The 17,455-nt window shown below is 36.5% G+C and overlaps 1 protein-coding gene across 2 annotated transcripts in view; it reads left to right on the forward strand.

The window, feature by feature from the left end:
• Positions 1 to 1,044: 1,044 nt before the first annotated feature.
• FTCDNL1 (formiminotransferase cyclodeaminase N-terminal like) overlaps positions 1,045 to 17,455 on the forward strand; it is a 125,202-nt gene continuing 108,791 nt past the window's right edge. The window contains exons 1-3 of one of the 2 annotated variants that reach the window (XM_044666428.1): positions 1,045 to 1,254; positions 4,038 to 4,133; positions 5,926 to 6,078. In XM_044666428.1, coding sequence (XP_044522363.1) covers positions 1,140 to 1,254; positions 4,038 to 4,133; positions 5,926 to 6,078 — 364 coding nt within the window. In that variant the 5' untranslated portion in view covers positions 1,045 to 1,139. The remainder of the gene's footprint in view (positions 1,255 to 4,037; positions 4,134 to 5,925; positions 6,079 to 17,455) is intronic. The other variant, XM_044666429.1, reaches the window with a different exon arrangement.

Here is a 17,455-nt window from a genome sequence, read left to right on the forward strand (position 1 = left end):
TTTTTTGTTTACATAGTAACTAGAGAGGTCTGAGAGGCTTTATTACAACAATGTTATTAATGTCTATAAAATCTAATAACTATGTTTTTATGAATTTTCAATTAGGAGATGGCTGTCAGAATGTGAAGATCTGCCTACAGACTTAAGACAGACCCAGAGCCCCAGAACTGCTCTGGGATTAAGTTGATTAGGTCAATGTACCGTTTTAGTATCCAAAATATGGCAGATATGTCCAGTGAAGTCCCCGCCCTGCCCCAGACAGCATGCTTGATTTAAAGTTGTAAATTTACATTTTGTCCGAGAAGAGATAATTATTCATTCACAGCATATGCATTTCTCACCACAGAGTTGAAGAGGTGCCAAGATGAAATAATGGCCTGATATTGAAAAGAGAACTAATTTTTGAGTGAGATATTTTAAGTTCTTCATCCTATTAAGGTATCATTTGGGTGGAATGAAAAAAAGAATTGGTTTAGTTACTCTGGTACCATGAAAGAATCAGGGTGCCTTCAAAGACTCAACTGGCAAAAGGAGCCCCCAAAGTGGCCATATGTATCCAAGTACCTTGATCCCCAAAGAGTCACCTTGAACCGTTTTAGAATGATTTAGAAACCGTAGGGATCAATAGGTTTGTTCACTTAAACATCCCAATCTAATACAAAAATAATGTTAAAATAAAGCATAATCATTTGTTTATATAATGTCCATTCTATAACCTCCAGTACTACCTTTCTGCTTGCCATAGCTGAATCTGGGGTAGGAAGGTGATTATAAATAAAGAAAGGACTTTATCACCATCACACACATTTTTTTTTATTCAACCAGATTCACACTAGATATTTATCAATACCATTACTGATTTCACAATTATATAATTCTGTAGTTTTTCAAGGCTGAAACAACCGTCAGAAATAAATTCTCTAATAATTACAATTTTATTTCCTTGTTTATGTAAATATATGTATATATTTTGGCATAAATATGATATACAGATATGTGTATATCATCTTGTATGAGAAAAAATGAAAGAATGAGCATGTAAAAGAAAGCCAGAGATACAAAAAAAAAAAGAATGTGAACAAATCCATAGGGACTGAAACTGAATAATCATTTGTATTTTTCTCTTTTAAGAAATTACAATGTCTTCTAGCAGACTGGGGCTCCGTTTGGCTGCCTGTTTACTAAACATTTCTGAAGCCAGAAGAAAAAACGTAGTTGAGAAAATAGCAAAAGCTGCTCTTTTTGAAGAAAATGGTAAGAAAAAAAAATCATCTTAGGTTAGTATTGTAGTTTATTAGTAATATTTTTCTGCTCTGAAAACAATAACTGCAGAACATTTATTTTGCTTAATTTTTTCCTTCCTTTCACTCTCTTTGCCTCTTTTGGTATTTTCCTAGCTGATTTATTATGCAGGACTCCAGGAGACTGAGACAAATCAGCTACACATATGTTTAAGTGTACTCTCTTCTCAGAATGCCTACTTACCTCTGACATTGTAATTCCCCATATTTCTGAAAAGCATACTGTATAGCATGTTGATGGAGTGCAGAAGGATGAAATCTTTACTCTTGAGACTTAATGTTAGTGTAATGTGCCTTTTGATGACATTTTTTTTATCCTCCTGATTGCTCATTAATAGAGGAGGGTGTATGCGTAGAATGTTTTACCCACTGAGTTGGAGAATCTTTATAAATCAGCTTTTTCTCAAAGAATTCTTGCAGGGGGAGGGGAAGGATGCATTATTTTAAATTCCTATTTTTTTTTTTTAAATAAAAGGACTCAGGCCCTTGCAACCAAATGACTGATATAAGATCCCCAACAGTTCACTGGGAGAACTTACAAACAAGACTTAATCTTTCACCTCCAAAGTCTGAATTTAATACCTTGAAGGATGATACTCTTAAAAAAAATGAAACAAAACAATACCACCGAGCTATTATTTTATGAAGACACAGTATTGCATGGATATTTCATCATAGTTTTACAATTTTAAAACACTTTAAGTCTTTTGAAAATGACTTATAGTAAAATAACATCATTATTAATCAGCCACTCCTTAGCTAGAAGAGCATTAATGCCATCATCGCCAGACAATACTTAAAACGATGTCTTTAAATGGAGTCATTTGTTTTCTGTATTGATTTAAACAGAACGAGAGTTTTTTTTTTTAAAGCTGTTTTTAGCTATCAATGCATTTTCAATTACCGTCTTGAATCCTGGCAGAAGATGGGGCTATCTATGAAAACACCTGTTAAATGCTGATAAGAAAACTCCTTTGGAGTTGGTATGCAGCTGTGCTTTTTCATTCTCTTTGCTTTAAGAGCCTGTTCTGGCTCATCATTGTCAGAAGCAGCAACACTTAATGGGATTGAGTTACCTGTCTCTGTGATTAAGTGAATATGCAAAGAAATTTGTGGAAGCCACACACTGATGGATGCCCAGGTCTTGACTCATAGTTTTTATCAGCTTATTAGTGGCAACAGCTCAAATGGAATTATAGCTATTATGCTCCATTACAAATACCAAACAATTTACTTCTGCTGAGATTCATACTGACAGCTCATCCTGCCAGCAGTAATTTTTTTCTATATGTATGCTTAAGAAATTGCAGGAAAGAGTGTTTTATTCTTTCAGCATTTTATTCGATTGAAACATGTGAAACTGAGAATGAAAGCTTTTCAGAAAAAATTGAGGATGAAAAATAAAATAATCTTCTCCCACAAAAAGATAGAATGTATTTTAAAAATGCTACCACAAAGGGAGGAATGGATGGCTTGCTTCCATAAATATTAACATATATACATATCCATTTAAATGTTTTTGATAAATAAGCATGAAATTAAATAAGACAATGAACCTGCTGTTTTTCCCTAGCATGCATTTTAAAGTTCGTTTTTTTTTTTAAAAAGGGGTCTTTTTAAAATGAAATTTCCATTTAAGGAAAAATAAGTACATTTCCATTTCTTTAGAAGGTCTTAGGTGAAGTAGCCTAGCTTGTAAAAGTCGACCCTTAACTCATCACTGAAGCAGTGCTCTATGCATGTTTGTCTGGCTATGAGTGAATGACATATGTTTATCTTCTCACATTATTAAAATTAAGTGTGCAGTGCTGCCTTAGGCACTGTGGTTCTTGGGTGTAACCTCTTTTCCCCTTGCTCTGAAAAGATTAATTGTTAGGTTGCCAGGAGGATACGGGGACAAGGTACATAATAGCAAGAACCAAAGATTTAATTACTGCTTAAAACTTTTGTCCTTCACTTTGAATTTGTTTTTGTAGGCTTAAGAGAGACTTTTAAAGGGCCGGGCTCAGGCTTGTAAACTTCCAAAATAACTTTGAGGCCGAGACTGTGTGGCTGAAAGTTTTGGTAAGGGGATGTGGCAACTTTCTCCTCTAGGTCACAAATTCAAGGGAGTCCCTAGCCGTGGCTACTCTGGAAACTGGAAGTCATTAACATCTGAAGGCTGTTCGGTGGTCTCTGAAAAGAGCTGATGGTGTCAGGCCTGTCTCTAATGGACAGGTGCATACATCACACAGACCACTAATTGGCAAGCTTCACATTTGCCAGATGTCAGAGTCTGACCCAGACTAGTTGAGTTGAGGGTGTCAGAAGAAAGGGAAATAGAGACGAGGAAAGATTGTGACGGAGGTTGAGAGATATGGATTAGGGTGGAGATGGATAAGGAGCAGTTGGAGTGGTGGGATTTTGGAATCAAAGCCAGAGATTATGTCTCAGTTTGAGCTAAGAGAATCTGAACCAACTGTGTAGGGAGTCCAAGGGCAGATCTTAGACTCACTGAATGAAGTACAATATCCAATCTGACCTCTCAAGTCAAAAAAAGCTTGTTTTACTTATTTTCTACCTGTTTCATTCTCAGAAGGTTGTCACTTCCAGGTTGTTCATCCCAGAATTCCCCATTGGTTGATTCTCTTAAATATATTCCTTGAAAAATGAAAGAGTCAAAGAAGTATGCCATGTTGAGTTTTAGTTTTCCTTAAAGCATTAATTTCTGAGAGTGTATGTTTTTCTTCCCTAAAGGAAAAGAATATTCCCAAGTTACAGTGCTCAACATATTTTCTGATCACAATTACAACAGATCAGTTATTACAATAGCAGCAACTATTGAGAAGCTGGGTAAGAGTTTTTATTATTTTTAATGCACGTATGATGTATTTCTATGGAAGACAGAGGGCTGACTGTTCTTCACTGACTGCCTGTTTAACTCTTTAGTGTTCTATGGGGAGTTTTTGAGAAAGAACACACTTTCTTTCCATTAAAATAAAGTCTATTCCATAAACAAGCAAACAAATAAACCAGTATTTCCTAAGATTTCTGAGCCACTAGGTTAGGGATAGGGACTGGATCTATGATATAACTGACACAGTAAACTCCTGGATGGAGAAACTCCCTCTACCCAAACAGATCTTTACTTTCTTTGCAATTTATAGTCTTAGTGAGTTGGCTAGAGCACTGGGAAGTTGAGCGATTTTGCCTAGGGCCACACAACCACACCTTTTACATTTTACATTTTACTTTTATTTACAATTTACATTTTACTGTTTATATTTTATTTACAATTTAATCTAGGGGTCTAAGATTAGTGGTTTTCTTATGTGAAAGACTGTCTCAGACTGATGGTGGCTAATAGTAGCCTTGGAATAAGAGCTTGAGATAAAATTATAAAAATGATTATTCCTATTTTTATTGTTTCATCTATTTCAGCAGACTTGGATGAAGCAGGCTCAGTAGTTTGTGCCCAGGATGGGGGGCAGAAATTTCATCTTCTGTTGTAATGGTAGCTTGAGATTTACTGTCCTCAGTTTGTGAATGGACAATATATTTGCTTTATGTTTTTAGTCATCTCATATTTATTGTGTGCCTACTATGTGCCAAGCACTGTTGACAGATTTTTGCAAATCAGTTCAAGCTTTTAGAAATAAAAAATGTGATAAAAATCCTGTCGTTTTATTATTTGGCAAAGGACAGATATATGTGTGTGTGTGTGTATATGTGTGTGTGTGTAGGTGCATATATACTTTGCCCAACAAACTTAATTTTAGACTTGGCTGATTTTCTTTAAAAATGAAGTGCTCTCTTGATAAGATAGTTCATAACTCTGAATAGAATATTCCACTGATTTTTATGATAAAGGAACAAGTTCCCTATATATTTCTCCTAACATGCTACCATACTAGATTGTACATGAGTACAAAGGTTAACAACCAAATGGCAATCTCTGGTACCTAAAAGTGTGATCCAATGAAATAATTCATAATAATAGTCTAACATTTAGATGGTATTTACTATGCGTCAGATATTATGCTCATCTGATTTTCACAGCTAGGGATGTAGGAACTATTTGTTATCCCTACTTTATAGTTGAGGAAACTGAGGCAATCAGAGGTTAAATGAACTTCTCTGGGTTATATAGCTAGTAAATATCTGAAGCTGGATTGAACTCAGGTCTTCTTGACTTTGTGTCTACTGTACCACCAAGCTGCTAAAGTTTAAAAGTTGTTTATCTGACCAGGGCTTGCTATATTTATTAAAATGTTTTGTAAAAATAAACATCCTGAGAATAATAGAAATCATAATCAAGTTTACCTGATTCAGCCAACCAGGGGAATATGTAAAGAAATCTATTATTATAAATGGAGTAAGTGGTTTAGACAGATAAATCAAATAATTCTGTCCCCCCTTCCTTCCCCACCCCCCACTCCCCAGCCCTTCCTGGAGTAAAAAAGTTAGTTAAAAAAAAAAAAAGAAACTTTCATGACAGCTGAGGGTGGGGTGGTGTTTGTTGGGACTTTTATTTTCAATTAGTACGGGACTGAGGCAACTCATAAATAGACTATTGGAGAAAAATAACTAGTAATTAAGCCTTTAGGAGCAATTTAAGTATCATTCCCAATTTTATGTTTTTTAGGCAGCTCTGTTCTTGCTGCATGTGTGGAAGCTTTCCAGGTGATTGACATGGAGGTTCAAGAAGGAATTCATCCTTGCCTTGGAGCAGTGGACCTCATTCCCATTTACCCTCTTTCAGGGGTAGGAGTAGAAGAGTGTGGAATGGTGGCCAGAAGTAAGTAAAAGTTTGGGCTGGTGTGTTATTCCCAAATGTAAAAAAGGTTTCCCAAACCGAAACAGCTTGTGTGGCAGAGAATAATCACTTGGGGACTCCCTCTGAAAAGGAGGGCTTTGAGGAATTGTATGACCAGAGTTTGTGACGAGGTATTTCTCCTTGATTGCATGCAGCACTTATATCCATTTTGGGGAGCTCATTCTTTTCTACTCTACGATGTTGTACAACTTCAGATGCTTAAGCAATATATGGCAGAAAGACCATTAAAAATTGGGTTCCTACCTCCCCATAGAAGCTCACCATAGATAATGAGGCAACAACGGTAGTTTCTAATGAGTTCCTTAAACTATTAAGGCAGTATGGTGGTGCATTTTGCCCATCTGTGTCTTATTTTCTTTGAGAGGGGGTAATGATGAGGTTGAAAAACCCACTTGGATTTTAACTCCTCCCTTGCCTCTGATTTTCTCGCTTTCACTTACCCACTGCCTTCAGTAAGATTTCTTTTGGAGCTAAAAAGTCAAATGCTTTCCTTTCGCCCCAGGGGTGAGTTTAATTTGGAAATTTTGAGCCATGTCACTTGAGGTGTTTTTGAATTAGGTAAATTGGAGGGGAAAGGATCCTTTGCTTGGACTGTCTAGCTGAACTACTGTTAATTACAATATATACAGGCTCATAACAGTTGGGGGAAATTCTGTCTATGGATAATTGCATTCTTCTTAGTATGACTTCAGTAGGAATGGCATATCTCCTTTTTATTATGTTTTCTTTCTCTTTTTAAAATAATGAATTGCCTAACATTTTGGCTATAAATTTGGAATTTAGATGAGACAAATGGTAACAGATACATCGAGTGCTACAAATAGGAAGCGTGATTATGTTTCCAAAAGAACATTTCACAGCTTATCCTGCATTTTAATGTGACCTGATGATTGGAGAAGCCATTTCCCAGGGAAACCTGGGCCAGCGTTGACTTCATTTTTAATCTAACAATGAGTTAAGGTTCAGTATGGGAAAAGAAAATGTTTTTTAGGGGGGAAAAAGGAAGTGTTCAGAACTGTCCAGACCAGATAATGATTTTAATTGTCTTCAAATCAATGATAGACAATTACATTAAACCTCAAATTAGCTAACACATGAAGGACTTCATTACAACAGGCCCAGGCCTCCCCAGATGTTCTTCCTGTATAGAAGACAGTTGTGTATCATAGGACCAGGCTACAGTATTTTTCCCCTCCCTCACCCTTTTGGTTTGTTGGCAGCTACTGTACCTCATGATTTAAACATGGACATTTCTAATTAAATGAGAGCTCAGCTGCATTCTTGAACTAATTTATAACATTTGATTTGAAATGTAATAGCTTCAATCTTCCTCTGATTAAAAACAGTCGTATACTGTACACGGTTACTATTTTGATGCTCCAACATGCAGTTTTTATTTTTACATTCCCCTTTCTACACAGCTGTTCAACTAATATCTTCCAATATTTTTTTAATTTTTATTTTTTGGTAACAGCATGTTCACAAAGCAGAGCTATTCAAATTCCACAATACTTAAGTTCTCAGAAAAGTGGCAGGATATTTTCAGCTCTTAGAGGGAAAGCCTTCCGGAAGAAATCAACCATAGCATTTAAACTGGTGATTAGGTGTGGGTGTTGTTTTTCTTTTTATTTTGAAGTGGAGAGGTAAAAATGGAGAGGGGAATTTTCATGAATCATTATTAAATCATAGGTGGATTGCTAAAGGTTTGATAATTCATGAATGTTATTCCAACTGTCCCTTCCTTTCAAGGTCTTTATATTTGCTCTGGTTTCCCTTTTCTTTTTTTTTTTTTTTTAAATCTTGACTCCATATAGTTACCCAATTCAGCTGAACACTGGCTTCTACCTTGATCTTTTGACTTGTCTTACCATCACTCATCCTTTCTGAAACACTAATACTGAATTACTCTTACCTTCAGTTCTGTGTTCTGCTCCTTTGCTCTTGAACACTAATGGAAGAAGTCACACAAAGATGCTGAGTCCTCCACAAATTTACATTAGCCAACTCAGCTGGCTCTTCATTACTGAGCATTAGTTCTTTTTCTCTTCCCTTATTGGATCTCTGTCACACATCCATTAGCATATATTCTAAACCTTCTCTTTTCAAACCAAGTACATCATCTTTTCCTCAGCAGAGGACTTTAAGGCCATATGTCTCAAAGTCTCTCTTCTTCCCAACTCCATACCTCAGATAATGTATATACATCAGTCCTCACTCTCTCCTCCTTTGCTCCAATCTCAGAGGAAGAGGAGGCGATTCTTGTAAATTCCTGCCTCTCTGCTTGTGCCCTTGATTCTATCCTGTTCCATTTTCTCAGTGAGCTTGCCTTTTAAATCTCTCTCTAATTTTTAATTTCTCCTAATCTGCTGTCTTTACTTCTTACAAAAGTGCCCAGATCTCCCTCATCTACAAAAGCCTTGCCTCGGCTCTACAGTGCCCTCAAGCTATCTTTTCTTTTTATGCCCAAATTCCTGGGGGGGGGGGAGAGGGGAGGAAGAAAAAACAAAAAACTTAATGTCTCTGCTTCCTCCCCTCCCCTTTTCTTAACACCTTGCAACTCAATTTGCAGCACTATCATTCAACCAAAACTTCTCTTCATAACATTACCGATGATTTTTCTATTGCCAGTTCTGATGGCTTCTGCTCAATCCTCTTGTTGACCTCTGAAGTATTTGACAAAATCACCCTCTGCTAGACACTATCTCTTCTCTGGGTTTGTCTGCCACTGTTTTCTCCTAACTTTTTCCTAACTGGTTGTTCCATTTCAGTCTCTTTTGATGTCCACATCTATGTCCCATAAGCAAGTGTACCCTGGGACTTTGTCCTGAACCTTCTTGTCTGTCATTACCATGTTCTTGGAGGTCTTATCAGCATCTGTGAGTTTACTTACCAATTCTAAGTAGACAATTCCTATATCTACACTGCAAGTGTCTGTCTTTCTCCTATACCAGGGTTGGTAAAGATTTTTGAGTTGTAGTGCCCAGAGGACAAATTCAAATTGTTTGTAAGGCTTTCCCCCCCAATTCCAGAGAGAGCTAAGGAAGGAAGTGCTTGCTTTGGGCAGTGGGACAGAGGGGTGAGGCATATAAAAAATGTCCTCTGGCCCTGGGAAGAGGGGAATGGAGCAGCTACCCTTGGGGTACTTCACACGTACCAATACTTTGCCAACACTGTCCTAGTCTATACCCCCATCTCCATTGCCTGTTGTGGGTTGAGCATCTCCAATTGGATATCCCATTGGAATCTGAAACTCAGAATGTTCAAAATAGAACTCTTCTTTCCCCAGACCCACCTCTCTATCTCTATCTCTTTTTATGCTGGCACCACCATCCTACTCACTGGGATTTGTAACCTCATAGTGATCTCCTACTCTTCCACTTCCCTCACTCTACATATCCCGTCAGTTGACAATTTTTGTTGGTTGTTCTTTTGGAATATATCCCCATCTGAACTCTTTTCTCCACTCATGCAGCCACTAGACTGGTTCAGGCCCTCATCACTTCTCACCTGCATGATTGCAATAACCTCTATACAGGCTCTCCTTTCTAATGTGTCCTATAAGTAGGTGCCAAATAAAAATTCCAATAGCATTTTTTAATGACTTGAATTTGAAATTGTCACTTCCTTCTTAAGAAGCTCAAGTGGCTCCATTTGCTGTCATAATAAAATGCAAACTTTTGTTTGTTTGTTTTTAAGTCCTTTACCATCTGACTATAGCCTTTCCTGTCTTATTTCATATTATTCTCTTTCCTGCACCCTAAGTTCCAAACACATCATCCTACTTACTGTGCTCCATACATGACTTTGCCTCTCTAGCACCCTTCCCTTTAGGCACAGGCCATATCTCATTCCTAGGATATACTCTTTCTTTGCCTTTGCCTCAGGGAATCCCAGGTTCCTTCATGGCTTAGCTCAGGCACTATTTTCTACAGGAAACTTATTCTATTTCCCTTAATTGCTAGTAACACCCCAACCCCAAATTCCTTTGTATTTATGTTGCATATATTTTGCATTTAATATTCTATGTGCATGCTGTTTTCCCCCAATAGGATATGAGTTCCTTAAAAGCAGGAATGGGTTTTTCCCATGCTTTTGCATCTCAGACACATTTCCTAACACTTATTAGACATTTAATAATAGATGCTCATTGCTGTTGTCCTGTGTAGAAACATTACTGGACTTGATATGAAGGAATCTTTTGGTTTGAATCATGTTTGCTTCTATGATAAAGGCAGACAATCAAGCCTATGTGTTCCATTCTGCCAAATCATGATCCTTTTGCTGCTTAAAGGCCAATGCACATCTCACTTATTATATAAAGTCTTCTTTGCCTGAGAAGAATGTGGCCTGTAAAATCTGCCCTGGATTTGTTCCTACGCCCTTCAAAAGTGACTTGTCTTCCATAGGTATGAAATGTCTCTGTGTAGAAGTTTTATGTCATTTGTGCTTTAATACTAATGTATTTATGTGTATATGTATAGCTCTGTGTATGTATATATTTAAAAAAAAGCCATACCATCTCCATCTTAGAATCAATATTATATATTGGTTCCAAGGAAGAAGAATGGTAAGGGCTAGGCAATGGGTGTTAAGTGACTTGCCCAGGATCATACAACTAGGAAGTGCCTGAGGCCAGATTTGAACCCAGGACATCCCTTCTCTTGGCCTGACTGTCTATCCACTGAGCCACCCAGCTGTCCTATGCTTTTTAATACTGTGACTATATCCACTTCTCTTATCTCTCACCTTATACTTTAAGAACTAACTAGCTCATGATCTTCAACAAAGCATTCCCCTCTCTTGGTTCCAAATTTGTTTTCTGCAAATGAGAGGGGTTAGACTAGACTATCTGTGAGGACTCTTTCAGCTATAATATACCCTGTAATTATAGGACATGTGGCTGTAAAATAACGAGACATTCTTCTTTAATGAACACTATAACTTATTTCACCAAATGAGTGCCATCATTCTAAGTAATCACTATTGATTATACTTGTTCAGATGCTGCTTATCTTTTTCCAAACAGTTTTTTCCAACTCTTCTTTGGCAGTTGTCTGCAGAGCCATCTTCTAAGCCTCACCAAAAAAAAATAGTCTCATTATTATAGTTGTACTTCTTATTTAACTTAAAAAATAGCATGACATGGCTTGATTATTAAACTTACTTTTTAACTTGGCTTTGAATGCCTTTAGGTTGTTTCCAACAACTAAAACAAATTCCCACAGATGAAGATGAGGATATCAAAATAACATAGTATAGTCTGTGAAGGCAATTCTAGAAGAATTCCAAAAAATATTCCAAACAATGGCAGCATTGTTCAGTTCTAAAGCCTCATTAGGATATGAGTTAGAAGGGACAGTGGGCATTTAGATACATAAAGTTTATTTATGGAAGATCAGTTATGTTGCTTTATAGTTGAAACTTTTTACATTATCTTTTCTTACAAATGTCTATACCTTAATTTGGTTCCATGAGCAAAATAAAGCCTAAAAAAACACTTGTGGATGATAAAGTTGAACAGAACACAAAGTATGTACAGAAATGTCCCTCTGCCTCCATATGAATGAATAACATACCTACTGAAAATGGGCTGTTCATAAATCTCTGATTTTTAAAATTCATATAAATTGTTCAGATTTGGGCATATTAATACCAAGTTATATTAAACCAGAGTACTTATGTTTTATAAAACTGATTATTTGCCAAATGATTTAGAAAATCTTGCTACCTTAGGAAGAAGTCTGACATTATAATGCCAGAAGAGATCTTGAAAATACATGCAGCCTTTATATCCAGAAAAGACATTTTAAAAAATCTAGTTTTGAACAAAATACCAAGAAGAAATTCTACAATTGACCATGACAATGTGCTTTGGTGTTTTAATATGCTTATTGTTATGTAAGACTTTCTAGTGTTTAACTTAAATCTTTCTTGACGCAGTTTAAGCACATTCACTCTTCTGCTGGGAATATTCTATCACAGGCATAATATACCAGAAGTACCATCATGAACCTACTTCCATAAATCAACCTATGCTTATTTTCATAATTGTCTATACATTATTTTTTGCTGAGCTAAATTTTAGATTTTTAAGAACAAAAAATGGCTAACAAGATATAGATACCCAATATAAGTAAGATGATAATTAAGAGAATTCTTACCTGCCTCTGATGGATTTATCTGGTCCATATAGTCAATATGATAGTGATTTTGAAAGCATCATGGAGAACAGGAAAGGTAATGATTAGAAAAGGAAAATGTTCTCACTTTTTTTCCCATGGAAAAATAGAATATTTAAATTATAGGCTATTCTTTGCTTCAATTTCTGGGGAAATTCTAGGGTATGTTATTTAGTGGCATCAAGAAAATGAAGTAGTGATAATAAAAGGCTAGTCTAACTTCAGCAAGAATAGATCATTCCAGAATCATTTTATTTCATTTTTAACTGTTATTAAAGTAATAGAGCAGAGAAATGCTGTAGATATAGTTTGATTTTCACATAGTGCTTGATAAATTATCTCATGCTTTTCCTGTAGGAAAGATGGAGAGATGTCGGCTATAGGTGAATTTGGAACCAGTTGAATGGCTGGACTCAAAGAGTAGTTATAATTTTATTTTTAATCTCATCTTGGAAGGAAATCTCTAATGAAAAACCTCAAGGACCTATGCTTAGATCTGTGCTGTTTATCATTTTTATGAATGACTTGGATAAAGGCAAAGACAAAGTCTTTGTCCAATTTGCTGATGAAACTAAGGCAACACGGATAACTAATACACTGGATGACACAGTCAGGATGAAAAATAAATCTTGATTAGAACATCCAACCCAATACTATGGAATTTAATAGAATTAAATATAGTTGATTTTGAGTCATAGAACACAGGATCATAGAATTGGAAGAGATCTCATGGGCTATTTTGTCCAACCTCCTATTTTATAGATGAGGAAAAAGAGACACATGGAGATTAAATAACTTGATCAAGGTAATACCAGTAGTAAATGTCAGAGGCAAATATGGGTCCAGTTCTTCTGATTCCAGAGCTAGTGTTCTTTCCATTGCATTATTTTGGATTTGGGTTCAGAAAAATGACTTTACAAATAAAATATGGGAGAGACATAGTTTGACAACAATTTGGCCCCAGCTCCCTAAAATCACCCTTAGATGTGGTCACAGAGTTGAGTGTGAGAGTTTGGTGAATGAATTAATGATGGAATAAGTGGATGGATAAATGAATGAAAGAATGGAGGTAGAGCAAGACAGCTTCTTCATGTCAGGGTAGCACAACTCTAAGAGGCTATATTTCATAGCTGGTTTTCCTGGCCAGAAGTTAAGCATGGAAATGAATATTCCTTATCAATTGAGCCACTTATATAACAAGAAACAGGTTGGGTATACTACTTTGAAACTGTTGATGGCAAATCTTAATCTTTGGAGATTCCAAAGAAGCATGAGTCAGTTGGAGTCAATTCTGATACCTGAGAACAATGCTGCTCCTATGCAATGGGGATGAGAAATGGGACATGGGATCCATTCTAGGGGAAGCCACAAACTGACAGAAGGAAGACTCCCCACCTCTACCAGAAATTCCTAAATCATTCAAGGAAATAGGAGAATCTTTACCTGGTTCCAAGAAACCTTTTATCTCTCAGCTCTGCTTCTTCCTAGGTGGTTGCTCTGTTCTTGTTAGGTAGGGGTATGGTCGTTGTGGATTTACAGAATATCCTTGGTCCCCTACCCACCCATAAGCCCCACTGAGCCCTTTTTCTGCTGTTTTAATGGTTCTAGTCACTTGACCATGACATAATGGACTTATGCCCATGGGAACAAATGGGAACACATAGATCATGCATACAGGGACATAATTTTTGCTTAGAATTGATTAAAAGGAATAAACAGTATATAACAAAAAGAAAAAGAAAAAAGATTTTGGAGAGATGTTTTCTGAATGTAGATACAGTGCAACTAGATGGATTTGAAACCATTTGAATGACTGGACTCCAAGAATTGTTATAAATTTACACATAATTTATAAATAGTTTAAAAAGAGATGATAAAAAGATCTGGGGTTTTTAGATTCAATATGAATTAACATTATGCTCTGACAGTCAAAACAAATGAATGTAATCCCAGGTGATTGTTTTGTTGTATGCTTACTTGGTTAGATAACATCTAGAATATTGTGATCAATTTTAGCTTTTTTGATAAGCTGGAAAATGAACAAAGAAGGACATTCGAATAGGGAGAGGTATGAGACCATAACATGTGTGATCAGTTGAAGAACCTGGTTATATTTAGACTAGATAGGAGAAGATTTGGAGAGGATATTAGCACCATCTTTAAAAGCTGTTGTGTTGAAAGGTTATCATGTGGAAGAGGATTAGACTACTCTGTCCCCAAAAGGCAGAACTAGGAACAGTAGATGAAAATTAACAAATAAAGGGAAATTTAGGTTTGATTCCAGGAACAATTTCCTCCTACTTACTGCCATTGCAAATTAAAATGAGCTCTCTCTGGAGACAGTAGGTTTCCTCTGACTAGACATCTACAAGGAAAAACTGGATGACCACTTATTGGGTATGTTGAAAGAAGGCATAGGTTAATCTAGATGGCCACTGAGGTCCCTTCCAACTCTAAAATTCAGTGTTTCTTTAATTCTTTTTTGTCTGTTCTCCCTCAGGCTAAGTCATGATAGTCTCTTTCACTTTTTTCTCATATGTCCTATTCCCAAGCCTTAAGCTATTTTTGTTGTTCTTTTTATACTCTGTGAATACTGTGTATCTCAAGTTAAGGGACCCCAAACTGGCTACAGTATTTTAAAAAACACACACAAAAAACATGCAAACCCTGACCACTAGCAGAAGCTAGTGGAAGTTTATGTTATGATTTCCATATGTCATGTTCCTAATTCTCTTTTGAAGTGTTGCTCTGTTGTTTCTTAATGACAAAAATATTATAGTATATTTACAGGATCAGATTTTAAAGCTGGAAGGAACCCTAGAGATTATCTAGTCCTGCCCCTCCATTTTACCAATGAGAAAGGTACTGTATTGATTCACGTAAGATTCTACACATAAAAAGAGACAGAGCTAGGTTTCCACACTGGACCCTCGCACTCCAGATCTAATGCTCTTTCCATTCCATCACAGTCTCTATTACTGACCTATTGCTAAAGTGTCCATCTCTACATTCTAATTCTATGTAGTTTGCTTTTATTTCCCAATACATAATAGTTCTATTTATGTTTACCTTCTTCTCTGATTTTTCAGAGAAACTTTTAATTGCCACTTTTTCTCCCAGGAGCTCCTCTTGGTATCATTAACATAGTTTCTGACTATTTTATCTGGCCCATTACCCAAATCATTAATCGAAACTAATCCCTCCAAATCTCTGGGTTCGTGAGTAGATTTTTGTAAATTTCCCAAGAACTTCTTTCTGAAGGTTTTCTGGACATTGCATTGCACAATACCCTGTCCCATTCTCTCCCATTCAAGGTTTCCATTGCATCATGTTCTCACATGATTTTGGAGTTGGAAGGAGTCTCAGTTGTCATTTAGTCCAACACATTCTGGAACAAGAATGCCCTCTCTACCCAATTCAACAAATGGTCATCTAATCTCATAAAGATCTCCAGCAAGGGATAATTATTAGGTTATTTTTCCTCATGTCAAATCCAGATTGGTCTCTTTGTAACTTCCACATATCATTTGTAGTTCTTCACTACGAGCCCGAAGAGAATGCATCTAATCCCTTTCCCATCTGACAACACTTGTCAGCAAATAATATGCTCCTGCATGTGTGAACCCTTTCCAAATGCAAAACTGTAGGGGCACAATTCTCAGTGGTAGCTCAGTAGCACAGCCATGTGTTTTGTAAAACCACATGGAGATTTGCTTTTTGGTTTATGGAATTGATATTGCAGTGCTAGAGAGGCCAGGTGCTCTCTAGGACATTTAAAGAGAAGATGCCTATTTCTTCATATTCACTTTTGAGTTCTCCATCCAGTTAAAATATGCAACACACACACACACACACACACACACACACACACACACACACACACACACACACACACACACACAATATCAATGACTTTGATTAGCAGTCATCAGCATCCATAGGAGTAGAATCAGGATGGTACTTCTAGTATTTTTGTGGCTGAGAGGAAAGATGCCATCATGGATTCACAAGGCATCAACACTATTGCATGGTAGTCTCGGTATCCTTTGAATACCTATTACAGACTGTCAAAACATAGGCTGATCTGGCAAATCAAGAACAACTTTTCACTTCAAGGCTTGAATCTACTCTGCTTCTCCAGTTGCTATGGAGATGGTCATATGAAAGCAGTCTCATATTTGGTTAGGGATAGGAGGTTTTGGTATTTTCGGAGTCTGGGTTTTGTTCTATTTTCCTTTTTTTCAATAGTCCTGCTATGTTCATCATTTCTAAAAACAATGGTTTACTCAGCATATAGATAAATTTAATTTTAGCCTATAACAGAGAGTACTTCATTCCATATGAGGTATTGAAAAAGGGGTCAAAAATAAATTGGATCTACAAAATAAAGTGAAATAATATAATATCTCCTATTTATATAGGACCTTGTACTTTGTAAGACATTTTCCTCATAGTCACATTCGGACCTGATTAGGATAATGTTTGTCATCCATGTTTTAAAGAAGATACGATTGAAGCCTTGGGAGGGAAAATGATTTGCCTGCATCCACATGACTATAAACCTAATTTAGTAGCTAGTAGGGAATTGAACCCAGATTTCCTGATCCCAACTCTGTGCCCTTTTCACTATATCATTATACTATAAGATTATCATTTTGTGATGGAGGTAGGTTTTTAATCAATTTGGAGGATTTAATAGTCATGAAGAATATCTTGTTTGATAGCTAATGAGTACAAATTGCTGCAGGCTTTTGACTTCTATAAGAACTTCTTTACTACTTCAAGAAAATAAGATGCTAATAAGGGAAAAGAAGTAGGCAGCACAGAAAATTAAAGTGCCAATCAATTTCTTTTTTTTAAGTCTTTAGTTTTCACTTTCTTTATTTTTGAAGTAGCTTTTTTTTTAACATTTATTAATATTCATTTTTAACCTGGTTACATGATTCATGCTCCACCTTTCCCCTTCAACCCCCGCCCCCGCACCCCCCCCCACCCTTGGCCGATGCGCGTTTCCACTAGTTTTGTCATGTGTCCTTGAACAAGACCAATTTCCAAGTTGTTGGTAGTTGCATTGGTGTGGTAATTTCGAGTCTACACCCTCAGTCATGTCCACCCTGACCCATGCGTTCAAGCAGTTGTTTTTCTTATATGTTTCCTCT

This window comes from Gracilinanus agilis, chromosome 3 (genome assembly GCF_016433145.1).
Source record: "Gracilinanus agilis isolate LMUSP501 chromosome 3, AgileGrace, whole genome shotgun sequence".
NCBI lineage: Eukaryota > Metazoa > Chordata > Mammalia > Didelphimorphia > Didelphidae > Gracilinanus > Gracilinanus agilis.